At 41.0% G+C, this 27,615-nt stretch overlaps 2 protein-coding genes across 17 annotated transcripts in view; both read right to left on the bottom strand.

The window, feature by feature from the left end:
• Positions 1 to 8,501, bottom strand: part of LOC134646996 (discs large homolog 1-like protein) — a 113,336-nt gene extending 104,835 nt beyond the window's left edge. The window contains exons 1-4 of one of the 4 annotated variants that reach the window (XM_063501095.1): positions 8,438 to 8,501; positions 7,236 to 7,397; positions 3,727 to 4,528; positions 3,463 to 3,559 (exon numbers count right to left, since the gene is read on the bottom strand). In XM_063501095.1, coding sequence (XP_063357165.1) covers positions 3,463 to 3,559; positions 3,727 to 4,528; positions 7,236 to 7,397; positions 8,438 to 8,456 — 1,080 coding nt within the window. In that variant the 5' untranslated portion in view covers positions 8,457 to 8,501. The remainder of the gene's footprint in view (positions 1 to 3,462; positions 3,560 to 3,726; positions 4,529 to 7,235; positions 7,398 to 8,437) is intronic. The other 3 variants (XM_063501083.1, XM_063501084.1, XM_063501085.1) reach the window with 3 other exon arrangements.
• Positions 8,502 to 13,527: 5,026 nt separating this feature from the next.
• lrrc7 (leucine rich repeat containing 7) overlaps positions 13,528 to 27,615 on the bottom strand; it is a 138,643-nt gene continuing 124,555 nt past the window's right edge. For 12 of the 13 annotated variants that reach the window (XM_063500601.1, XM_063500598.1, XM_063500600.1 and 9 more), the window contains 6 exons: positions 25,938 to 26,057; positions 25,592 to 25,802; positions 25,153 to 25,403; positions 23,595 to 23,687; positions 19,825 to 19,899; positions 13,528 to 17,207 (listed from right to left, as the gene is read on the bottom strand). In XM_063500601.1, coding sequence (XP_063356671.1) covers positions 17,097 to 17,207; positions 19,825 to 19,899; positions 23,595 to 23,687; positions 25,153 to 25,403; positions 25,592 to 25,802; positions 25,938 to 26,057 — 861 coding nt within the window. In that variant the 3' untranslated portion in view covers positions 13,528 to 17,096. The remainder of the gene's footprint in view (positions 17,208 to 19,824; positions 19,900 to 23,594; positions 23,688 to 25,152; positions 25,404 to 25,591; positions 25,803 to 25,937; positions 26,058 to 27,615) is intronic. The other variant, XM_063500603.1, reaches the window with a different exon arrangement.

Below are 27,615 nucleotides of genomic sequence, written 5' to 3' on the forward strand. Positions count from 1 at the left end.
TGTGTTTCCCTCCCGTTTCCCATTCTCTCATTACTCCCTTGTTTATTTAAGCCCTATGTTTTCCTTCCATCACCACCCCCATGTGCTGTGTTTGTTCCCTCCATGCTACTGGTATTTGCCAGTTCTCTATTCCCAGTTTAGTTCCCTAGTTTCTAAGTGTTTTTGGTTTGAGTTTCATGTTTCTAGTTTCTTATTTTTGTTTTTGTTTTCTGTATTAGTGAAAGAGTTGTTCCTGCAATAAAACTGCCGTTTTGAGTTTCCTCTCCATGTATGAGCCCTGCGTTTGGGTCCTACATCCTGCCTGCCACACAGCAAACCATGACAGTAGGTAGTGTGCTCCATGATAGGGTACTTTTAGTACTTATTTGAGAAATGCAAACATTTTAAGATTGTCGAAAGGCCCAGGTATGTCGATTTTTTTGCAGTAAACAAAACTTGAACTTTTTTTCTCAAGTCCACACACAAATATTTTTGTCACCTTTTTGCCTGCTGCAACATGCAGGCTTTAAATTTGTCCCAGCTCACACTGATTCAACTCCTTATAAATGGGTCATGCATTTCTGAGCATGAACATATGTGCATAATGTATGTGTTTAATTTTGCCAGCCTAGTTTTTTTTAGCCAAGTTCTCTCTTCTGCCTCAAGAGCAGTCAGTCATTCAGTCAACCACTGCACCAGTCGCATACCTTCACAGCCAGGCAGTCACTCTTTTGAAGTGTCTGTCCTATCAACCTAGTTTGCTGTCTCTCTGGGTGTCACATGATGTCAGACCAATAACTGTATATCAGATCAGCATTCCCATTAGAATCACTTCACAAAAGCACAGTCTACTACTCTTATAACCTGTTTATTCACAAACTAACTGTACATGAAGCAACCGTGTCCCCAATTTGATATGGCTGAGTTTCCCATCAATGATTCATTCAGAATGAGTTTGACATAAAAAATTAAGGCATTGCTGTAATGACTGAATAAATACACCGATCACAAAATTATAAAGCATTAGCTATTATAATTTTTTTTCACTGTCTTAATGACCACACTGACACACCCTGTTCTCCTGTGCCCTGATTTGTCTTCACCACCACTTTCTACAGTAGCCTGCTCTGTTCCCGTGTCTCACCTTGGTAGTGAGGATACAGATGCAATCCATCCTCACCAGTTCGACTGGCAAACTTTCACCAAAACATCTCGTGGCTCCAACTTTCCTGTTCCACCAATCAAATGTTTGCTGCTTTTGGTGGCATGTTTTTCCCGTCTGTCTGTCTCTGTCTCCTCCTTTCCTTTCATCGTTCAGTTTCTCTCTCCTCCCTTTCTTGTGTCCTCTCCACCTGTCCTTTCATTGGAGCAGCCAGATAGGACTTCTCTCCTAAAACAGAGGCCGAATCGGAGACATGGCAAGTCTGTCCCGATGCACCTCGACCCGCCCTCTTGGTTTCCAGCTGCTTTCTTCGTTTTATGGCAGCTGGTAGCCACATTTTGAACTCGAAGAGTGCATGGCTCAGAATATATATCGGCACGCATGCAGAACACTCAGCACACACACACGCAGCACACACACAAAAAAAGCGGCAAACGTCTAGAGACAGCCGCAGAAACGCACACACATGGATGCACAGGCAAACACTCACGCTGACAGACGTGTATGCACAGACATAAGCGCATACACAAACAGATTCATACACACACACACACACACTTACCACTCTCTGCTTTTTTTATCAGGTCAGGTCTCTGTTTGGCAGAAGGGGGGGGGGGGGGGGGGGTCTTGAGTGAACAGTAACAGCGGTATAGCAATGGATGCTCTACTTTCAACTTTGACTGTGGGTGAAGTTAAAGCTCCATATGTAGCCCAAAGCTACACGCAGAGCTGAGATTTGACTCTTTTGCTTTTCCTTGATACACAACATTACTACAGCTGGCACTGTAATATACTGTATGTGTACAATATACAGTAAATGCTGTAATATAGGGCAAATACTATACACTACCTGTGGCGCTGAGAGAGAAAGGAAAGTTGGAGTAAGCAAATCCATGTCTAACACCCACATCTGTAGCATGAACATGTGCAACATGTCTTCGAGTTCACATGTGCATTTGTATCTGCTCTACTTTTTTGTCCTATTCCTGTGCTTGCACTCATTGTTGTTTTTTCCTGATGCTCTCCGTTGCCAACAGAAAGTGGTCAGTCTGTCTGCACTGGGCTGTGATAACCAGAATCATTATTAATAGCTTTGGGGTGAAAACAAAAAACAAAACATTCTTCACTATCCAAACAAAAGTGAGTGCTTATTAGCTGGCTAAAGTTAGACAAGGTCATGATGGCAAGGTAGTAACATTTTGAATAGTTTAAAGGACCTACCAAGTGTAATGTGGGCTGTTGTAGAAAAGGATGGTGCAATTTTGGCCACTACAACAAGAATTAGATGAAGAGTGTTTACATGCATTGCTACACTTTCAGCTGTATAGCAATTCTAAACAAACCGAGTGGCTTGTAGTAGTACATGTTAGCTATCCAGAATTTTGACTAGAAGAAAGTCTGTGTTTTGTCCCAGGTGGGTGTGACATTACAGGAAAAGTATATATGAGTATAGCAACATGTCATTATTTCCATCAACATGAGCTGCATAAACTGCTGCATGTGCTATAGAATAATCAGAGAAGATGAGGGCACAGGTACAGCTAACGTGGTTGAACAGGTGACCCGGGTTTGAGTCAACCCTGAACTATTTTTTGTGTCATTTTCACTTGTTCTTTCCTGTTAGAACAAATGAAAAATGGCCCACAAAATAATTTTTAAAAAGCACAGAAAAATAAACAAAAGGAAAAAAAAAGTGTGCTCCATATTGAATAATCCACTAATCCAAAAGTTGTAATTCTTCTCCAATCCATGAAGTGTGCTTGGGCAAGATACTGTGTGATAGATGAGGCTCGGTATGCTCCGAACAAAAGAAATAATTGCTCAGTTTCCATATTGGCTGGGCTTTACTTAACAGTTTGAAAATTCACCCATTTTTGTGATCAAAACTGAATACTTGATGCTTCCAACTCCACAAATACAATCATTAAATCCATGTAAAGAGCAAAACGTCAGTAAACAGACACACTGAAAAAAGCACAATGGCATTACTCTAATATTTCAAGATGCTGTATGTTCAGTCATCAGCAACAAGCCTGCGGTCAAAAAGCTCAAACTAAAGGAAACCATCAATCCCTGTTTACCCAAGGGTTAGGGTTAACCCTCTGACCTCATTCTGCTGGCCACAATAAACCGGCTCGCTTTTTTGTTAAGATTTAGTTTTCTTGCTTCTGTTTATCTGCATCTGGGTTCACACTGCAAATTCCAAGAGTCTGCAGCCACAGACTCGTGACACAACCTCTATCTCATTTTCTGTCAGCTACAGACAGATTTGCTGCAGCTTTCCTGTGGTCCTTACAACAAAACATAAAGAGATGTCTTACCTTGTTGGGGGTCACTGGGCTCGTGGGTGGCCTGGAGAGGGCTGGACCATGGGCTGGGCTAGTGGAAGTGCCCTTTCCTGGCCCAGGACTGGTTGGGCTGGTTGGAGAAAAGAGATCAAGGGAGGGCGCAAATAGGTGAACTCCAAATATGTGTCCATTAGTGTTCTGTTCTATATCTAAATTCCTAATAGCATGTTGAAGTACTATATAAAGATATTACACTAGCAATCAATGCACATTCATATTACCAGAGACTGCACTCACGCATAAGGTCCTTTGTTCAGCTGTCCAGGAGGACTTGTGGACCTCCGTCCGCTGAAGGTGAATTTTCCCTGGCTTGGACTAGTCGGACTTGGAATGGGAGTGACTTTGCTGAATCCTGAGTCCTTGCTGGTCAGAGGAGCAGTAGGGACAGAATCTGTGACTTTGTTGGGACCTGGGCTTGTGCTGGAAGGGATCCTGGTGCGGGCAGGTTTGACCGGAGCAGTTGGAGACACGAGGCCTTGAATGGTGCTTGAGACGAGGGCTGAGACTGTCACCAGGTCAGAAGAAGCAGGAATGCTTTGTGGGCTGGTGGAGCTTTCTGAAGAAACGCCAGAGCTGGTGGCAGTAAGCTTTGTTCCATTTAGCGACACTCCAGGAGATGTATTTGTGGAGCCGGTCGGGGTTTCTGCATTACTAACTGTGACACTGGGGGAAGGTTTAGAAGTCTCCGCTTCAAATGATTTGGAGCCCCCCGGTTGAGCAGGAGGAAGAGGAGCACGGTACTTCACTTTGGCCAGCTGCAACTCAGGTGTGCTGGACTGTGTTGTAGGCGAAGATGACTTTGTTGCTGGTGTTGCTGATGGTACTGGAGGCGCAGGATACTTGACTGACCTGGGTTTGGAGACGAGTGGTTTGGGTTGGGATTGTCCATCAGAAATACTGGGGGTCAAGGGACCTGTGGAGGACTGTGGCTGGGCTGAGGGTTCTGCTGGCAGCCTGCAGGAGGCAGCAAGGTTCTTGGGACTGTCCGCAGAGCACTTGCTGTCTGCAAGGACGGTAAACTCATAGTACTCCTGGATATCTGGAAAAAGGAGGAAAGTAACAATGTGAAAGGGTGTAGTGATTAACTAAACCCTACAGAAGTGAGCAAATCACTGAGTGCAAACAGTGAGTGTTTAATTGATACATTAATTTATTCACCAAAAGACAGAGTAGTTGATCATTAAAAAAAATTTATCCATGGTGTAATTTATAATCAGTTAATCTTTAAAAATCATATTGTGCAAAAGTCTTGGGCCACCCCACATTTCATTATATTTTGCTTCATAAGAGCCAGAGTTTCCCTCAGTTGATCCATCTACTGTTCACTAAAGAATCAAGAATCAAGCCATTCTCTCAGGAGAGAGGTGCAATAGTAAGAGCCTACAGCCATCTGTAGGCTGGACAGGGTGAAGGCAGTGGCGTTGGGGATCTTGTCAAAAACCGATGGAATTATGAACACAGAAAAGTACTGTCAGATTTTGATCCACCAGCTAATACCAAGCACAATGCCAATGCAGGAAAAACATAGATGGATAGAAAAACACACCAAAAAAAGCATAAAATATGAATGATCTTCAGGACTTGCACCTCAAAGGTAGTGTAATTAGACATATGCCTAAGTATTTATTAGGTATATGTCTGCATTTAAAATAACTATTGAATATGGTGGAAAGGCCACCATGACAGCTAGATGTGCTTGGGGAGAACAGACATCACTAAGCGTCGAGGCATCACCACTAATTAACCAGTTTTAACTAAAAAGGCCAATAAAGGACTTATTTGTTAAGAACCTGGCAAACTTGACGGGTGTACAGTCCAGCTTTTTTTGTTTTCTGTGTGTGGCTCTCTGACTTGTTTGCAGTGAATTTTATCAGATGAGATTCGATAAGTTTACTCCACCCGTAGAATGACCTGATTTGCCTGCTTTGTGTTCCAGTGTGTCGGGATTTGGGACCGGTGGGTGTAAGAGAGCCTGTTATACAGTACAACAGGTTTAGTTATTGAGTGGCCGTAGATAAAGGTGCAGATATGGGGAAATGCTTGCCTCTTATTTACAGTCAGTTGTTCCCTTAACAGTCATGTTGCCATGACTGTTAAGTCAACTGCAGGTTGGATGAATGAATGCCCTATTTAAATGTAGCCCCTATGTTCTGAAAACAACTATCTGCAACTGTCCCAGGATTGGTTAAAGTTGTTAAGGGAGCCCCCACTGTGAGCTGGACAGAGGCTGAGATGTTAAAAAAAAGCTGCTCCAGCAGAGCTTAACTATTACTTTATGGTATATGCTAAATTATTCAGATGCAAGCAAAACCGAGATGGTCACAAAGAGACCCCATATCTCAGAGTACACCGGTAGAGGATACTTTACCTAATGAAACATAGCTAATACTCTGAGGACCTCTAGTGGCGACATAATGTTACTAGCAATGGTTCGCTTCCCCTAATCTACAGTACAGCTGACAAATAGTTCTGCACTAAATCATAAATCATCATGTAAGCACATCTCAAATGAGTTTGTTGGCTAAAACACAGATGATAAGGGGGAATAAAAAAGGACAGTGAAATGTAAATAGTGGAATAATCCAGTGCAGCACAGGGACGCAAACCCATGCACAAAGTCTTCTCTAATCTTTACCAGAAAGAAGGATCAGTAAGAATATCAAGCAACAAAACAGGGGAAGCATTATTTCACAACACATCAGATCCAATTTGGTTAAAGTAAAAAGTCAAGCTTCAAAAGAGGAACTGAGTGAACAGCATAAACAAGCACACAAACGCTGGCACAATAAACGTGAGAAGGTGCGCTGCTGTAATAGCTACAGGTGTGGGCGGGGTAGAAAGCAGGTGGGGCCTGGGAGTGAAAACCAGTTTGTCACCATTAACATTACCATGAGGATTCTCGTGTGATTAAGCAACAGTTAATCAAAGGAAACTTTGCTGGTTAGACTGTCACCTTGTTAGAGGAATTTTGTACATAGATTTAGATTTTAAAGGTGGGTGCTTGCTTTCTGTGACACCCTACGTTCTGCTCTCCATTTTCTGGTTAGCGGTCCAGTGACAGCACAGCTCAAACATCTTGTAAAAACTATATCGGCCCCACAGAAATGAAACAGTTCTCCTCTCCTGTTGTTGTCATGAATTCAGCCTATTTTCTGCAGACCTAATGTTGGAAATCTAGTCAGTCCCTGTCAATCCCAAACACAGCATGACAATGCTTGTAATGTGGTATCTGGTATCTGTAAGACATGAATCTTGATAAATGAACAAAATCCATGCACAACATTGAGATTATTGCATTATTGCGAAGAGGAAGTGAAGAATCAAACGAAAGGCTCAAATCTTTAAGATTGATAAAACTGTAATATTTACCCTTGCTGAAACTTTCTGTTTTATTAGTCAAGGAACTAACATAATGTAATTCACAAATGGCAAAACCACTGTCTCTACTTTTATAAAAATGATGTAAAATGTTATAAAATAATTGCACGTGGACTAATCTGCACATAAGATGAATGGTTAGACACCAGAAGTGCAAAAGTTTTGTGATGTGTTAAGATAAAGTGCAAGAAGTTATACAGATGTATGCGTTAAACTGATAGCAAATTAAACATAAAACACATGTAATGCCTGACAGAAAGCACTCCAAGCACAGCTTAATTTCCAAAAAAGTCAATATAAAAGAAGTTTGCCTAAATTGTCAAAATCTAGGAAATCTGATCAAAGCTGACCAAAGCAAATTTTCTTACCAAGAAGTGCACTGAAGAGCTGACTTTGAAAGACATTGATGACTTTGTCCAGAGACTGCTGCAGCTGGTGGTCTTCCTCCACAGGTCCCTGTTTGGCCTTTTGCTGTCTCTGGTCTAGCTTGGCTCGATACTGCTGGAGCAGCTCCAGGGCACGCTGGGCGTCTAAAGAAAACATAAATAAATAAATAGAAAAAACATGGTTTTTATGTCTTCTGGAAAACACAATTTCCAGGTGCTCTTAAGCAGAGCAAGGAGACGCTCGATGTTAAAAGCTTTTAATTGCAGATAACTACGGTTAAAATTGAGAATTTCTGCATGTCTGTCTGAAAAATAAAGTGTCTTCATTCATTTTTTTCAAACCAGGGTTGGTTTGTAAAAAAAGAAAAGAAAAAAAGTAGATGACTCTGTGTTTTCCCCCCAGGCTACTAGATCACAACTTCTAATAGGGTTTGTAATGATCAGTGAAAGCTTTCTTAATTAAAATGGTAATTAAGACTTCATAACCCGTGTATTTGCACATTTTATGGATTAAAGATAAACTATAACATTTTACTGCCATCCTTTATATCCCCCCGATGCTCTCATGCAGAAGAGTAGTAGAGTTTATGGTGCAAGGGAAGGTGCAGGCTGCAAATTCCAGTCTCTGAACAGCTGATTAAACCGGAAGCAGTGACGATCAACGTCAAACTTCGACTAAATGTGTCAGCGCGTACATTAACTTTACACTTGCATGACAATACGTAAAGACAAATGAATTAAAAGAGTGGCAATTCAATTTCTATGCATGTATGTGCAAGCACTTTTATACTGAAGAGCTCTATTTCTGGGCAGCTTTGCTGTTTTGCATTACACAGCAAAAACAGCTAAAGTGTTGTTGTCTAAATATTATGTATGCCGAATTTACAACAGCGTCCGAGTATGCCGTAAGAGCCCTGGAGCTATTTTCTACAAGTCGTGTACACGTACACTGAATAGTTCCTCGTTTAAAAGTGCAGGTGTTTCACACAAGTTTCGTGCGCTAACGCATAGGAGCGCCTCGCGGAGCTAGCGCAACATCAACGCGACCTTTTTGAGTGGCTAAAAGTGATACGTTCAGTGTCACAACATGCATTACGTGATAAGAATATTAACACAGAAGTATTTTATCACAGAAGTGTAACTAAAGACCGAAAGTCCATTTTCTTAACAAGTATTTTCTTTACCTTTCTGTCGCACAGGCATGGTGGCACGCACGCCGAGTCCTCCTCCCCTGGCTCACACCGATCCGACTGTGCTTCTGTTATCACAGATGTGAGCGTCTGTCCCGCGACAGCCTGCTCACCCAAATTGGGACACCAAACTGTCACCACAACAGGCACCACCGACCTGTCCGGTAGTTAAGAGAAAATGTAATTCAATGGAGTGTTGAAAAAAGTATGAGAAAACTGACACAGACACTGTCAACAAACGCTGACAATCACCGCGTGGACTTAGAACCCGGAGTAATAATGATAGCGTGATTGTTTTCCCCTCCCTCTGTTCCTCTTTCACTTCAAGGCTCCCTGTGTCACCATTTGGTTAAACTAGTACCGATTTCTTCACCCAGATGACTTCACTCAAAACGCTGTCCGACCGGTTGAACGGTCCTGCGAGACGAACACACACACACACACACACACACACACACACACACACACACACACACACACACACACACACACACACACACACACGCACTCAACTCAAGAACACAGATGAAGCAGGTTGGAGGGGCTCTTCATAAGGAGCTTGTGTCTTGCAGGTATTGTCATGTTAAACAGCCATATTGTATGCAGTGGATAAAAGCCCGGTCTATTCTGGGGTGCCTATCCACATCTAATCCACTCAATGCTGAGGATAGACTTGGGTTTACAGATACTGATCTAACTACATTAAATCTATGAAAGCTTTCCTCTCCTGTTCCCAGCTTAGTCTTTGGCTCTTGTCACTCAGTTATGTCTGTTTATGGAGCTTACATGGGTGCATACAAAGAAAAACACAAGGGAGTCCAATTGAAATGTCACTGGTGCAATCCCAGCAAAAATCCAGGCACTTTATCCCTGTGTGGTTTTAGCCATATTGTCATGGTAAACTGAGTGTGCTGAGTAGATGAAAACCATCCCCTGTACCAGACGTGTCTCACTAAACTGTAGTGATCCACATCCCTACCAGGCAAGTCCTCTTTAGTAGTGGAAAGAAATAAAGTCTTTCTTTAGAATCTAATGACTATATATAAGTATATATATAGAGAGAGAGCCATAATGCCCATTCAGCTTTAGCATGCAGTCTGTTATCCCTCCTTTTCTACCTTTATGCGAGCCGTAGCCTGGTTTCCTGGTTGTCTCTGAGTTAGAGTTGCAAAAAGTTTTGCTATTTCAGTCAGAGCGTCACGGGAGATGCTCAGTCAGTATCAGCATTTGCTGCCCCATTCAGTGAAAAAAACAAAACTCTGTGTGGTATAAATCAAAATGTATCAGTATTTTTGACCTATTGTCTTTGCCCTTTGCATGAATTAAGTTTCTTAAAAGCGAGGTGTTTTGCTATCAGTGATCAAGTGGGGATCCTAAAGCTCCACAACCCAGAAAAATGTTGTTCTTCTACCCATGCATTTACTGCTTCAGCATTGTGTTTGGCATCATTGTCATGACGAATAATGAATATATTGCTATATATTGACACTTACTAACCACCACCCTTGAGAGGAAATTTATATAGTAGTGTTTTTGAATGTAGTGTTTTTGAATGTAACTGTAAATTTTCATAATTAATTAAAACGTCTCCTGACAGGTTAGTGGGACTGTGAAACATTTCCTTTTAAAAAACATAACACTCAAGATGTTTTACACATAGACTTTATGCCACCACAATATCACCCACTAGTTTTGGGGTCTGTATTTCATTTCCTGCTTCCATGTTGGCTTTTTGGACCCAGAATATACTTTATATGGATCAATGGGTGGATTGCTAATTTATTGCCTGCTACACCAATTAGCTCAGTTGACAATGTCCAATCATAAACATACACATGTTGGCTAATTTTTGCTAAGCAACAGACTAACTAAGTACTATTAATATTGCTCAGGAAACCTGAAGCCCAAACTTCTGATCTGTACCACTGACACATCTATTAGGACATCACAAAAAGCTGTGCCTAGCACAAGAGCTAACAGCAAGCTAAGCTTAGCTCCCCAACAAAGAAACAAGGTATGTGGTGCAAAATGTCCAATCACACAAACAGAAGAGGTGGTAGACCTGTTAACTAATACATTTAAAAATATTTACTGTACTGGGAAAAACTGAAGTAATAAGTAAGTGTAATAATAAATATGAATCCATAATGCTTCAGTTGTTACTTAAAGCTGAAGAGATTTTGCCAACTCATTAGTCATAACTAGCAAAAACCTACACCAAGGGCAATTCTTGCCAGGTCTGCTGCACTTTTCACATTCTTCATTCTGTATTAAGTTGTGACTTGAACAGAATTCTGTTGCAGATATACACTTTGGTCACTGTGAAGTATAATTGCTGTATGTGCAATGATATTTGTGCAAAGTTTTATTGACATTGGCACACCCATTAAGAAACAGATAGGGTAAATACAAACATGCACATGCAGTTATCATTATAGCAAGAATATAAATAAACTAATAAATGTGGTTATTTAAGTGGTTCTTGCAAGCTTCTGTTTTAAAGAATGCAGCTGACATTTGTATCTCTGTCACTTTGTCAGTTATTAAGAGGAAGTGGCAATAAACTGTCCACTTTTACCTTAAGCAGCACACGTATGCGACTGGAAGCATTTAATCTCTTACATAGGTCATCAACACAGTAGATGGACATATATGGTATGGTTTCATCACCTAATATTAGTATTTCTTTCAGAGTCATTTTCAAATTATTTCCTGTTTGCTAAATTTATCTAACCTATATTTTTAAAAGTTACATATAGATATATAAGATGAAGAGCTCTACTTCCAGGATATGTTAAACTATGAAAAGCAATCTATGCTTGGTTTAATAGACAGGAAACTGTTATTGATCATTTCATCCAACTAGCCAAAGAGTAGTTTTTCCTAAATGATATGGTGTCCTTTTGTTCCACTGCCTTGTTTATCTTTGTTTTACTGTGACGTGGTGTGTTTAATGGGTGAGCATAAATCACCTTTAGAGGCAATCGTAAGACTAAAAAGATGAAATCATTCAGAGAGTGACATTAGAAAAGCAGAGTTCATGCATGCTGGAGACACACTGCGCCTGTGTCTTCATGTGGACAGTAGAGCAGTGGTAGGGACACTTCCATCAGCATAAGCATGCAGCAGCTGAATGCAGGTCATGGACCCAGGCTCTGGTATTGTTATTGATTAGGTCAGAAGAGCTTATTGACCATTTTGGTGGGTGCACATAAACTCTCGCTCTGTATCTCTTACAAATTCTCGCCAGCAGTCACTCTGATTCCAGTATAATATATGAGTCAGAGTGGGGAGTAAATGCATGCATGATTGTGTAAGTGGGTTGGTCATGTGGCAAACAGAAGTATCTTTTTGTCCAATGCAGTGTGTAAAAGACAGAGTAAAGAGGGAAGGGAACAAAAGGGCGTCATTCTGCTTTTTGCCAGAATGTACGTTAGTGTGTGGGCGCCTGTGTGTGTGTGTGTGGTGTTACTCTCTATTGTTTATTGTCGGCTGATACCACAGTAAGCAGACTTGTTCTACAGTGGGCTCTGATGCCAAGAGAACAGTGGGGAATGGTACAAACCAGCCACCGGATAGAGTTTAGAAAAAAGACATCTAACTTCCAGTTTGGTTGCAGAGACAAAACTCAGATGTGTTAAAAACACACATCACACACATCATCAACAGGTACTTAAATTCCTCTTGACAAATATCTGTTAGTGTTGTTTGTTTACAGTTACATGTGCATTCATTTGTATTGAATGTTAATGATGCACATAGTTGATTGAGCAATGCAGCTGACTTTATGCAGGTAAGTCAAAATATTTTATGAGATGCTCACATGTTTAGCGTGCAACGTGTTAAACTGAAAAGTAACTACTAATGTATCTGTGATGCATTCAAAAATATTGGATGTCATTGAGGAAATTACATATTTTCTTTATTACCTTTTCGGATAAATTTTTATTATATTTAAAAAAAATAGAAAATATATAGAAAAAAACCCCATTTGCCTTATTTTAAATGGCAAATTACAAAACAACCCACGTACTTCACCATACTGTGTAATGCAGACAAAATGACTGCTGAGTAACTGCACAGGGCAATGGACTCCATCCATTCATCCATCGTCTTCTGCTTATCCATTTCAGGATCACTGTGAGGGCTGGATCATATCCCAACAGCCATAGGGCAAGAGGCGAGGTGCATCCTGGACAGTCTTATCAGTCTGTCAGTCACCCCAGAGTACAAGGAGAACATGCAAACTCCTCAAAGCTGGGATTTTCGTTGGCCTACAAGTGAACTCATTGATTCATTCTCATTAAATTTCCTTTTCACTAATTCCCACTACATACATTGAAGGCTTCTGGTTAAGTTCATAAAACTTTTTGGTTTCAACTAAGATTTCCACATAGAACCAACTACTACTTTCTGGATTTGAATTATCATGTTAAACCGTTTGCCTTAATCGCACAGTAACCTGTGTGCATAAACTAGTAAGATTTTCATACTTACCGCGATGCGCCAAGCTTTTTCTTCAATGTGGTTTTGAGCCCCAGAAGAACACACTGTGAGGCACCTGTCAGAACTCGGCTGACCCTCTGCGATCTACAGCTCAGATAAGTGTCAAGAATAGATGAGATGGATGGATCAAGAGGGATGAAGAGGAGTCAGGCTGTTAGCCTAATGGACAGAGAGACAAAGGAGCATCTGCAGAGATGATGAGAGTCCCTGCTGAGTTTAATCCACAGAGGTAACTGTAATCTCCCACAGACCTGCTGAGGCGATCCTCATCACTGTCTTTTCTTTCACATAATTTATCCATCGGTTCCTTTTCTTTTCCCATTTCCTACATCACTTTTTCCCATATTCACCTTTCACCATCTTCTCTGTTCTGTTCACCTTCCTTCACTGCAGCATTACTTTCATTCCTTATTCTGGTCCCTGCATTTCCCGCACTATCTGCATTTGAACTCATTTTTGTCCTCACTCCTTTCTCCTGCCTCCCCTTTTCCTTACGCATAAATATGGAAAGAAGAGCGTTGTTTTATTCCTCCCCCCTCCTAAAAACAGCTCAATGCACCAGGAGAAGCCCATATTACCAATAGTGACATTTTTATTATTTGTACAATAGAGACTTTAGTACATTATTCAAAACACTTCTTATATACTGAAAAAATGGTACGTCCCAAAGCCCAAAATGGCTCCAGTATAATCGCTGCACAGCATTTTTTCAATTTTATACATATATTATTTTTTGTAAAAACTGTATCTTAAATAGTATGTACAGATAGCGTCTGCAAAATGCATTCTAAACACATGATATATATTATATATACTTCGGCAATTACATTTCTCCGCATTAATACTCAAACTTAAAACTGGAAGGATTTCAACTTGCATGTGCAAATAAATAAAGAAATAAATAGTTTCTGTTAAATCGTCACTAAAATTTGTCCAACTTATAAACTCGACAGCGTTTCTCTCTTCGGAGGTCAAAGTACTTTTTGTCACACAACAGAAGAAGCAGCATTCAAGTTGGGTAGGTGTAGGTACTGCAGAAAGCATGAGTACATTCACAATCAATATGAGTCATTTTTAAATTGGATTTCATTCACAGCTATGTACAGTGACACCGCCCTCATTTGTTCAGCTCTTTTAGCAGTTTAAACACATAGAAAATGACTGAATTTTTTTTAAATAGTCATATACATATATATAATATATATTTGTATAACACAAATTCACAATTACAGTAGAAATACATTTTATACAGTTTTGGATAGTACATGTGTAGGTCTCCAAGTCATACTGTGCGTACTTCCATCCATAACTTTGTTATAAGTGTCATTATAAAATATCACAATTTTTGAGCAAAGCTAAGGTATATCAATATATTTAGAAAGAATTACCTGAAACATGTAGTAAAAAATAATTATATTATCAAACCTTTTACTCTGTTCTCATCACAATATCTTTGATATTTCAAACTCTGAATAGGGTCGGGGTGGGTACCTGTGGTTAAATCTCCTAACCACATGATTAAACTGTGCCGTTTTGTGTCTCCTATTGATAAGTGATGGAAATCGTATTTGGAGAGTTGGCACAAAAAGGGTACCTGTCAAGTGAAATCAAAAGGACAGTGAAGGATGGTTCGCTCCGGATGAAACATCAGATGTTATGCAGAACAGAACAAAACTCACTGCCATGAAATGCCTTCAAGACCCATGGTGCATTTACATAAAGACAAAAAGAATGAGACTCTGTATTTTAGTCAGTACATCTTCTCAAGCGTGACTATAAAAGTCAGACTACAGAGCAAAGGCTTTCAATCTCTGTTTTGGTGTTTTGTTTTGTTTTTCCTCTTTTTGCTTTTTTACATAGAGTCTATTGCTACGGTGGCCCTGAGAGGTCAAACGCACTGCAATATTAGGAAACTTTGGCAAATGGAATAAGGCTGCAAAAGCTAAAAATCAAACAAAAAACAAAAAAACCCTCACAAAACACAACGGAAGTGTTTTGGGGACACAATAACATGACGGAACAGCTGCCGACGTGAGAAGCTAACAGTGATCGGCTAATAGCAAACATATATTTATGTTATTATGCGATTTAAACACACAGTACCTTGCATTTGTTTTCCCCTCACAAGAATCCTCCACTTCGTTTAAGCGTGTGTCGGTGCAACCCTTCGCATGTTTTGGTTCTGTCACATTATTATCTCCCCTAATACACTTTCATTGTGTTTTCCAAGGTTTTTTTTTCCTTTCTTTTTTCTTTTGTGACCTTTTGTAGCATTTTTCTGTTTGCTGATGTTTTCTTAAATTGCAGTACTGTTGACCCATCAGGTCCACCGTAACTTTCGTTTTCCCTGCTCTTTTAAATAGTTTGAGCATTTACCAGCAAATTCAGCAAGCCTTCCGTGTATGCCGAGTATCAATCAGCATCTCCTCGACTTTTAAAATTCAAGTGTAACCGAAAGCACATGTGACACAAATCAGATGTTTCCCCGATTGTCAAAAAAAGAGACGATATCTGATTTATCCTCCTAAAATGAAACCTTGCAGACGCTTGTAGGGGCATTAGTGTCTCACACTGCTTTCCACAGGAAGGCCGAAGGTCAGGAGACTTCAGCAGAGGAGATGCTGAAGCCGAGTCAACGACTATAGAACAGCTTACCGGCTCACTGAAGCCACGTTTTTGATTTTAGTGTGTGCAGATCAGTTCTGGGCCACAAAGAGGTAAAGCTCTGATATTGTTGTAAATACAGCCGAGGAGGCTGCATATGGCACAGATCAACAAGCAGCACTTAGTGCTTTAATACGTCTAGAGTCTTCTAGAGAGTAGAGACGTCTAGAAGCCAACAGAAAATGGCTATCTGTCAGTGTCCAGTGATGTAAAAGCATGCTGTGACTTTATAAACACATCAAAAGGGATGTGACATCACTGCACAACATAAGACAGGACTTTAAAAAGATGGCACAGTTAATATTAATGGACCAGTTTTATAATGGAAATGATATTCTAAAATGAGGGATGCATTATGCAACATTGCAGAGAATAGATATGTGTAATTTTATGTGTGTATTTGCCTGTTAGTTTATGTGCATGGCAGTGTGTGTAAACATTAGCATGACTTGCTCAATAGATGGCACTGCAGGACAAGTAAGGCTCTGCTGAAAAGCTCAATGGGCCGAGCCTCAGAAATATTGCTTTAGCTCCTTTCAGCACAGCTGTGCAAGCAACAGCTTTTTTTAAGAGAAAAGGAAAAAAAAACAAGTAGCAGTGATGAACTATGAAAAGTGTTTTCTATACAGATAAAACGGTGATATACTCTTTAGAAAACCATTTGAAGAAACGACCCCTGCATTTCCACAGGAGGGAATTGAGAATATAGTTTATCAACAATAATCATATGAATCATAAACTTTTAAGAGCTGTCTGCTCAGGCCCCAAGGAGAGTTCTAACAAGCTGAATCTCTATGTATGTACACAAGGCAGAGTCTTAAGTTTCAATTTCTGTACAGTGGAGGCAATAACCTGCAGAACAGAACAAAAAATATATCGGAGGAGTATGAAAATCAAAGACAGTGATAGAAAAAGGACTGAAAAGTGGGGAAAAAAGACGGAAGATGCGAAAGAAATAATAAAGCTGTGAAGAACAAGGAAAGCGAACCATGTGCTACACCAAACAAAATACTTTAAATTCACAATGGACGGCAGTGGAGAAAAGAAAGAAAAATATCCCAAAATCTAACTAACCGACAAAAACTACTCAGACTGACCGCTCAGATGGCAGCTTAAATCACAAACCAACCACAAAATCCAAACTGCAGCAGCCCTGTAGGAACTTTAAAGTGTATAGTCCTCTTGCGGTCCGTCCAGCCGTCGATCAGATCAGATCGCTGACCGCCGGTAGACAGAAGAGCCGATATGTTTCCTATGGTACATTTGGCACTGGTATTTGCCTTTGGTCCAGCAATAGGCAAATAAATGTCTGACTGTTCCCTTAAAAATGTTTTAAAAAAACAACAAAAAAAGGGGGAAAAAATGTGGCTCAATTTTCAGTTCCATCAACCTCCAGAGGAGGGCAGGTGGGATGGCGTGGGATGGCGATGAGCAGAGTAGAGAAGCGTTGCTGTATTTGTTTTGTTTGTTTTTAAAAACTATTTTAGCGCGTGCTGCTGTCTCTCAGAACCACCAAGTCCACCGTCCGCGGGAAACTCTTCAGCAGAGAGACGGCTGTCTCGTGCTCCATGTGTAAAAAACTATGTCCATTAGCCTGCAAGGCAAACACGCAGCACAGTCAACAGCATGTGTGTGGGTGCACGTGTGTATAGAGGTATATGTGCTGCGGCTCGTTTAAGTTTCCCATACACATGTCTATGTGTGAGTGTTTTGTGGAAGGATGGAGGGTCACTGCCATCATTATCTCAGTAACACATCACTGTTGGGAAAAAGAGAGAGAAGAGGAGGAGCTACACAGTCATGCTGTAGAGAGAGAGAGAGAGAGAGAGAGAGAAGGGGTAAAGACAAAAAAGGGCTTTCACATGAATTCATCCAGCTACACTGTAAGTCTGTGGAAAGAAGATGAAGGGGGAGGAGAGAGGGAAACATGAAAGGAATGGCACATGGGGGGTGAGGGAGGCTGAGCTATTACCGTAAAGCGCTGACGTCTTATTTTGACCTCAATCCATCTCAATAAAATGCGTGTAGCGCGGCGCGAGAGTGAGATTTCTACTGTTGCTGTTTACTGTTTATTGATTCGATTGGACTGCTTTACATGGGAGGCGGATGTTCAATTATTATTTGGCTGATGGGGAAAACATTGCTGTGAGGCACATCAATCCAAATAACTTGTACTTGCGTACTTACATCGTTTTACTCATATTTACTTCAAATGAAACCATGTTAGATTGTGTTCATGGGTAAAAGTACATTAAAAAAAATAACCTAGCTGCAGTGTTCAGCTACTTTCAAATCTAAGGCCTCGGCTGAAGCTATTTTATATTAAGAACTTATTTTATTGACTTTATTGACTTAATTAGAAATCATCACAAGCCACTTATATTGTACCTGGTATTCAGGCTTTTTTCTGACATCCTGCTCGGTCTGGAGTGGACTTCTGGAGTTCAGTAAATAACTGTAGTCAAACAGTATGTTTTTACTGCTTCACTGGGCGCTATGTAAGGATTAGTGAAACATTAAAATTATACGGGAGGAAACTATAAGGACGGGCATTCTCTGGGTCGTCTGGGTTGCAGACCACATAATGTAAAGCAGAATTCATCCAGCGAACATGCAGAAAGCTGACCTTTACAATGTGTAGTAGAGCACAAAGATTATTTATCATCAGATCCTGACCCATCCGCGTGTTAATGAAGTCGCTGTTTATCACATTCGCAAATGTGCGCATTACTTTTTTTCTGTGTGAGGCTGTAGATACTCAATTGAATTCAATTTTATTTATATAGCAACAAACCACAACAACGGTCGCCTCAAGGTCCTTTATATTGTAAGGTTGCACTGAGACATTAATCTAACACACTTCAGATCTGTTTGAGTTCCAGTAGCTGTATTTTGACAGCCCTTTCAATTTGGTTGGTAATGGATGTAAAACCACAGATCAGTAAAAAAAAAAGAAAAAATAGTTCATTGCAGGCAAACTGCTGGAAGAGCAGACACCCGAGACACTTTAATTGTATATCAACCTCTGTGTAGAAATGGGACTAACAAAAGAAACAGTGTTCACTAGAAAAACTAACTTCACAGCCTTTAAAAAGTGTGCATACCCCTCATACTGGGATTCTCCCTACACATTAAGTTTGGCTCATTTCAATTCTGCTCTGTTTCATTAAAACACCAGTTGCAGTGAGGACCAGAAATATTAAACATTCACGGTGAGGACTCAGTGAGTCAAAGCTTTAAACCATGCGCCTACGCAAATTACACACTTGTTCTGATAACCTCTCCCCTTCCCATTAAACAAATTAACACTTATAAGAGCAACTATCACAGCCACACAGGGTCCAAAATTGACATGCTTCCTTTTGGTGTTAAATTCAGTGCAATTTGCAGAAAACTAAGCTGTTCATTTTAGTAGATCACATTTGTGTGATTCATGTAAATACCCTCCTCCCAACATTCTGTGCTCTGATGGCATTTCACAAGTGAACAAAACTAACACTGCACCTTTGTAGGAAATACCAACCAATAGCTATTTAAAGCAAAAAGAGGGGTTTTTTTTCCATTTGTAAAAATCTCCTGTGCCATTTTATTTATTTCCCACGGTTGAAAAACTACAATGGTGAACCTGTATATCTGCAATTACCCTACCTTTATCCTGTGTATAAGATGTCCAGCTCAACTCTTCTACATTTTATGGGATTTAAATGCTCTTTGTAATTTGCGTTAGGATGATCTCCAGTGACAGGTTACGAAGGGTGAAGTCAGTTCAGCTGTTTTTATGAGATTACATGTGCTCCATTTGTAACTTTTACTGCAATTTCAGCTTTTCCCATTGTCATTACAGCAATGAATAACAAATGACACATTGCTAAAAGCTACTTAAATCTGACTGTGATCTTTGGCTCAAAGGCACACGGGTGTATGTGGGGGGTGGTGCTTGATATTTTGAGGTGGCACGCACACACGCACACACATACAGGTAGAATATTTAGCAGGAAAGCCTTACACACACACACACACACACACACACACACACACACACACACACACACACACACACAATCTACAGTTCACATAAAGATTCAGTAGGATGACTACACCCTTGCTTTTCACCTCACAGTTTAATAAGAAAAAAGGGTGGGGCTGGGAATGGAAGGGACAAGATGTGGATGTTTGTGATGTCTATGTGATGGCGAGTGAGCGGGTGTTACCTGCAGTATCTTGTCTCCGGGCTGCAGGGCGGAGGCGGCAGGCCCGTCATGCTGTACCCTAGTAACAAAGATACCCTATAAGTCAAAATGATACACCGTTAGGACAACACAGGGACACGATGGTTTAGAATCTTTGCCTTCTCATTCTCAACTCAATATCCAACCCCCCCCAATAAATAAATAAATAAATAAATCACTTTTAAATATATGGCCAGTTCATCAAAGCATTCTCTTTGTTCACAATTTGGAGAGGCATGCAAATACTGCATACATATTTTGACACTGAAACTGTTATGTTGTAAGGTGCTTGCGCTTCCTTCAGATTAGCGGCTCTCTTAAAATTTACAAACACTGGGTGATAAAGCCCTCCCGAAGAGACAAAAAAGATTTAGCAGCTATTTTTAACGATATAGACTTGGCATATATATAAATATATACGGTAAATATTTAAAGATTATGGGAAGAAGAGTAGACGTGGGATGGGTTTCTCACTATGGGAAGGAAGTAGGTCGCGGGCAGGGCAGAAGAAAAATTCATCCCCCATATTTTCCCTCAATAACCCAAGGCAGAGATTGTAAAAACACCAACATCTTTTCACCGAGAGCTGAAAGATGTTTTTGGACACAGAAAGTGTAGGACAATGCACCTGTATCGACTCAACACGGTTCAACAGGTTATGTTGAACACACGGATATATTTGCCATAGAGAGGTGACAAATAGGACGTGTAGTAGTGAGAGTGCAGCAGCACCTACATACTACAGTCTGTGAGAGAGAATGCAAGAACAAACACATATATTGCATGTTAAACAATTCCACAGAAGAAGGGTTAGTTCAGTGACTCCACGTGAAAACAGTGACATTTAGTATACAGTGAGCCTCATGCATGCATATACAGACAAAATCATTTCTTCATCAGGATACAAACTGGTTTCATTTTGCCTGCAAAATGCTGTTTACGACGGCGTTATTTGTGTCCATTCTTTACGGCGTCGGCACCTTGAACAGGTACGACAGCGTGGCCTTTCTGATCTAATATGAAGCTCACTGTACTTTACAAATAAGTTTAGTAGGGGCTAAAACTGTGTAGCGTTAGTTACACCAATTAAACATTTACACGCAACAGAGCAGTTGCACACAGAGCTGCAGCATATTGCAAAATCCTTCCATCTCCAAAAAAAACTTAGCGTCACGGGACTATTTTCTACACAATTGGGAACAATATTAGTAATGTTTCACACGGGGATTTTAGACTTTTCCTTTAAACATGTGTTTGCTATCTCAGCAGCTCAGTGCGCAACAACAGTACATCTAACAACAGAAGGGACAGAAAATTGGATTTTCAAATGTTCCTGACCCAGATCTAACAAAAAGAAAACATAATGAAATCCATGTTCTGATCCTTAAAACCCTCAGTCTTCTGTTCTTAAACCGACCCTGAGAAGCTCACAGATCAAAGCCCAGATCCCAATCCGGTCGATACATAAACTAATTCCCTGTCTCTGCTTGCCGAGTCCTAATTAGGCAGACGTAAAACTGGCCCAGTGGCTTAGAGGGCCTCAGTGAGTCCTGTAAGTCCAACATCGAGGATATTATCATCATTGCTTCTTTTTAGACACCTGTTGATGACTTCTGATAGATTTTTGAAAGAGGAAAAAATTATCATCAGGTACACGAGAGCGGTACTTAAAGAGGTACATTTTGTAAACTTTCAATTATTTGGAGATCAAGCCTGGAGATTATTCTGTTTCTCTGCAAAAAACAGAGACAGATAAAGCTACATCTTTAAAGAAGGTATTTTTTTCTGTTAGGTAAAGAGTTAAAAGCAAATATAGATTGAATTATTTTGTATAGTTGTGTTATATTTGGTGGTTTTGATACCAATTTCCTACTGTACCATCTGTGATTCACCTGGACATGTGGGCATGTCCCAGACCCATCAAAGCACGAGTGCAAATACAAACTGTCCACCAGGGGGAGCCACAGCCCTGTGGAATAGCCACAGCTGTAGTAGGCTCTGGGGATCCAAAACCACAGATGTATAATTTAGTAGTCAAGCTGTTTTCAAACATACAGCCCTTGTTAACTCTTTCACCTCAAGTTCATTTGAAAGCTAACACTGTCTTTAACCAAAAATAGCTGCAAACATATCAGACGACAAACAGATACACTCTCACGAGTAGGCCAGAAAAGAGATTCAGAATAATCAAAGGCATCTGCTTCTAGTTTGAGTTTAATTTGGTGACAAACTGACGCCCGAGGTGACTACCGCTGATAAAACTCCGAAGCACCCGTTAATGGCTTCTGCTTGATGCCTCTCACGTGTGAATGAAACAACAGAGCGAGAACAAGGATTCAGAGGAGGATACTTGTAACAGTTGCGGTTGTATCCCGGCACTGTAACTTTGACAGCAGACAAATATCCTCCATCTGCTCCCTCCATGTGACCCTGTGGGTTAGTTAGATAAAGCAGACATACAGTCTATATAACATGACACAGGGGACATCTAAATCAATATTTCACTTTAGAACATTTCCTTTGAACCATACATGCTGACATGACTCAGTGGGAATCACTGCGAATATCCAGCAGATGAGCAGTGACTGACTGACACGTCCACTGTCGCCATTCGCCGGACGCCACAGTATGTATGGTAAAAGCAAGCGTTCGGTTCTAAAGTGAAACGTTACAAAGTGTTCCACAATGCCCACTGCTCCACACTAACTGGATAGATAACGTAACCTTATCTCGTATTCCTCTGACAAAATGTTCATCTGCATTGACTCCATTTTCTGCCCGTGTAACGCAGCATTAATAATGTACAAACTGCAGCTAGTGCAAGACTTATGGATACAAGCAGAGGAGGGAGTATTAAAATAACTGCACGAGTCAGCAACTGTTTCACCAGTTGTCTGCTTCAAAAACTAAAATGATGAACTGACAGTTTCCACATAATCAGTCTACTCCCGACTCGGAAGAAACTTCCCCGTTTGTTGCAAGGGCGGAATGCTTAAAGAACTCTTTCTGTGTGCTTTCTATTTATAGGGCAGTCGTCTCCTCTGTTGCTCAGAATAACAGTCAGTCAAAATCTGTCATATAACCCTGTCCCTAGATCAAAGTGGTGAACATCTGAAATCACCCACGGTGTCCCAGAACTGAGCAGCTTTCCCAAAATAGCAGTCAGAGCACCACGAGCAGCATCGCTCCTTTAGACTGACTGCAGCAGTGTGTTTCTAGGACAGACTGCCATGTGCAGCAGGCCTTGGGGAGCTGCAACCCCAACAGGCTCTCTGTCCTGGCATACACTGACAGACACTGTCAGACTCAGAAGTAGGAATGATAAGAGAGTTTGGCTTATCTTATATTTGCATGCATGTGCACATAGCTGTTTAAAGTTTGCTGACCAACCAAACAAGGAGCTTTGCCGTGGATGCTGTGCAGGTATTTAGATCACATCAAAACAACCCTAAAATTAAAGTATGCCAGACTCAAGTATCATGATCACTAGTGAGTCTAACAATGCTCAGGTTTAGTTTTGGAAACACCCCTAATCACACCTTAGTGTTTCTTTACCAAATTAATAGCACAGCCCTCCATGTAACATTATGCACTCAAACAGACCCACAGCTAACCACGTTAAGCGGTTGCCCCACAGACAGACAAACAGACAGAGAAAGGAAACACTGCAGTAACAAGCAGCAGTTTCCATAGCAACTCTGAGGTAAAACCGGGGAGGCTGCGATTGGCTGGCAGGCCGGGTCAGGTCGTACCATGTCGGAGGGTTTGAAGGGGTTCCCCTGGCCGCTGATGCCACCAGAGATACTGAAACCGAGGCCAGGGTTCTTCTCTATTCTCACGCACAGCTACAGAGAGAGGAGGGAGAGATACAGAAAGAAAAGAAAAGAAAAGAAAGACAAAACAACAACTGAAAGTGAAATACAAAGTTGTGAAAAATCACCACACAGACAGACAGTGACCAGACAACATGTGGAAGTGCGCTCGTGTGTGACCGGCAACATGTTTTGGCACCTATGCTGTATTGGAGGTCTTTTATGGAGCAACAGCTGAGGCACTGAGATCTTTGCTTTTTGTTTAGATCTTTAGGTTCCCACCTCAACTGGTACTCTAATCTCATGCTTTGAAATGTCTAATCTAATTTAATCCCATCTCTGTCACTTTTTAAAATGTTTCAGCCCAGGCTGTTGCAGTCAAGTGGCTAAAATTGCATTTAGAAGCATGAGCTATCTCAAGATTTCCCCCCTTTAGTTGACTGCTGCCTTGCATTGGTCTAATCCAAGAGCCAAGCAAGGTCTGCAGTTTAAAAGTTAATCTTGTACGGGCGGGTAAATTGCAGTTTCCCAAATGGCCAGTTGAGGCTGGCTCCAAAAGTGAGTAAATCCCCCATGGATTCCAATGTTGGCCTAGTTTACATCAGAAAAAAAAGACATGTTTACAGCCTGTCAAAAGCATAGACTGACACAGGCCAAACTCGCCTGAGGTTGCTCATTGGGCTTCTAGTTACTGAGCTGCACATCTAGACTTGGTTTTTGGTTCTGGTCAGCCCATCCAAGTCTGTAAATCTGTAAATTAATATTTCAGCATCTTGTTTTTAATTGTAATTAGCACAAACTAGCAGCCACTAGTAGGTATTTGTATGATGTACACATCAAATCTTTGAATAAACCTAGCTCGTCTGTGAGAGAACACTAACTAGTGTTAGCTGATAAGTTAGTGTTCCACCCTTTTGGTTTCATCCAAAGAAAGGTGGTGAAGGGTGGCGCCGTAATCGTCAAGCTTCAACACAGAACTCCAAAAAACCACTGTGTGATGGCACAGGGTCAAAGTCTAGCTTTCTTTTTATTAACAGAGTGAGTGCTACTGTGAAAATTTAACTCTATGGTTATATCTGGTATCAATAAATTCTCCTTGCGAAACTGAGCATCTAATCTGAACCCTCCGTGTCCTCCTATTAATGGAACTGATGTAAACAAACACTACTCACTCTATGACAGTTTAGTTTGCGGGTTAGTTACCAAACAGCGGATCATGGAGATTAAGGGGAACTATTTTTCCAGTAAAGATAGAGCTAAACAAAGCTGAAATTAGTTACTGAGAGGCACCCCTACATGCAGGAGCATATTTATTCCATCAAAGCATTCACATTTACTGCTACGGAAATATCCCTTCCCCTATACTGCATACGTAATAGTAATATAAGTAATACTGTATATAGTAATATTAGAAGAGCCCATTTTTGAAAAGACCTCCAATATTGCTTTTGGTGCGGTTGGTGCAGGCAGACACATGAACAGACAGACAGACAGATACCTGCTCCTGAAAACCATCCGTGCTCTTCTGGCCTTTAGTCTGCAACAGGCAGCGAGCGCTCTGAGGCCGTGGGTTGGTGTGGGTGGTCATAACGACCTGGTTGCTATGGCCCATGCCCTGGTTGACATGGTACTGAGGATTGGTAGCGGGTTGATGGGAGGTGTGAGAGGTATGGGGGTTGTACTGGGGTTGGTTTCCGGATTGGGACAGGGCCATAGGCAGGCCACCGCTGGGGTAGGCCTGTCCAGGGGCTGTATGGAGAAAAACAGGCTGGTAGCATCTAACTCTAAAACAAAGCTTCTAAAATAGATATGTGTACATGCTGTTAATGTGAGGCACATGGATTACTGATGCCAATCAAAATTTCTACATTCTTGCTTAAAAAAGTCTCCTTGTGAACATTTATAAATAGAAATAAAATGATTTTATTGCCAATTACCTTGAGACATGTTGCCTTGGTACTGTCCCGGCCCCCCAGACGGAACCACTGACAGCTGCATCCCTTGGTTGTATTGGCCTCCTTTGTTCATCATCCCATCGTAGCCCTGCTGACCCACCACACGATGAGGTGTAGTGGCCGAGGAGGAGGAAGAGGAAGTGACGATCATGGTGTTGTGTGATTGATGGGAAGGGTTGTGGGAATGGGCGCTCTGTGGAAGGAGAGCGGGAATACGTGTAACGTGTGATTAAGAGTAATTGCACAAATAGTTATCTTTATCACCGAGAAGATGCTCAGCATTAAAAACAGAGATGAGATGCTTCACTGAGATGTGAACAGATCTCACCTTTTTTAACAGGTTGTCAGGTGGGACGTCCCTCCTGCCTAGTGAATACGGAGCCCACTGGTTGCTTCCTGACACCCCCTCCTGGTCATTGTCCAGCACGCCACCCTGCTGAGACGGGGTCTGAAAGAGACAAAGTGGTCATTACTGACAATGAACATTGAACTCTAGTTACCCCAGTCATGTCTTCCTATTATCTCCTGGAGTTTCAGACAGCTCATCTGAGATTCAGTTGGAAGAATGAACAGGGCTGGAACAGATTTTTCTCCTTCGAGATGAAGTCATGTTAGGCGGAGATAAAACCTGTGATATCGTGCTCAACATGAACAGACTGTTTTTATGATTCCCCCTTTTTTCCACACCAAAAGCCCCCCTAAAAACCCGCTTAAATGAGAGGAGTTTTTCAGAAAAAACCTTGAAAAAGTGTAACACAAAATGCTAATGGAGTCTAAGTAAAATGCCCTTCAAAATAAAAGTAACACATTTCAACAGGCGTTAATTTTACTTAGACTCCATTTCCACTTTGTGTAGCACTTTTTCACAGTTTTACTACTTTTGCAGACAAATCACCGTCTTCCATATAAACTGCTGGCAAACGATGGCAACCTGCAACCTATTTCAACCAGTGACTGGCAGCAACCTCCTACAAATACTCGAGAAGTGACTGCAGAATACACAGTTTTTCTTAGTGACCAACTGGTGGTTGCTAGATTGTCACCATCTGGTCTCCAGGCCTGTGTGACTGAAGCCTAAATGAGCCGTGCCCACATCAAACCACTGAGATATTTACAGAAATAACGACTGAAACTTTAAAAAGTTTGAAATAGCAATTTGGTCTATTGCCATTTCAGATACTGATGTTTATAGTTTATATTGGTTTTTGTTGCTGTTGCAAAGAAACAAAGAATGTCTCTTTTAAAAAAAGTACTTGTTTTCACCTTCTAAGACATCATCAGCGATGGCTCCAACCCTAACTATAGCCCCCCCCCCCCCCCCCCCCCCCCTTTTTTTTTTTTTCAAAAGAGTCAATTCTATCTGTCTCCAAAAGTAAATATAGACTCATGAATGCTAGGCTATCACCTAGCACTCATGAGTCAGACCTTAGAGGGTTAAAGTCATTCAGCCCTTCCTCTGGGCCTCTTAACCAGTCCAAAACTGATAATTAATGATTATCAGAAAATCAATGGGCACTACATTCAGAAGATGTCAGCTTCATAAGGCTGATGTGATATTAAAACAATATATTGGTTTACCCCTGGAAAAAAAACCTGAGTAGTAATCTGTTTGTTTTCCAGAGTTTAGTGCCACTTCGTGGAGAAATGACAGCGATATTAAAAGCTGGTAACAGCTAAGCTGGCCTAAGATGATTGAAAACGCTGTAAATGAGGAATGCCTAACACGTGTCAGACAAAATTTGACTGACAGACTGTGACTGCTGCAAGAAAGGAAAAACAAGTTTCTGTTTGTTGTTATGGTAAGTGACATATTTCAAGTTTTAAATCCATTAAAACAAGCCACCACCAGGCTGCCACACTGGGCACTGAATGATTTCAAGTCATGCTGAGAAAAAAAACAAAAAAACAAAAACCCCACGGGATTTTAATGGCTTTCTCCAATTCTTATTGTTGGGTTGTAGACAGGGAACATATAACAGTGACTAAAATAGATTGCATGGTCATTG

Source organism: Pelmatolapia mariae, linkage group LG17 (genome assembly GCF_036321145.2).
Source record: "Pelmatolapia mariae isolate MD_Pm_ZW linkage group LG17, Pm_UMD_F_2, whole genome shotgun sequence".
Taxonomy (NCBI): Eukaryota; Metazoa; Chordata; class Actinopteri; order Cichliformes; family Cichlidae; genus Pelmatolapia; species Pelmatolapia mariae.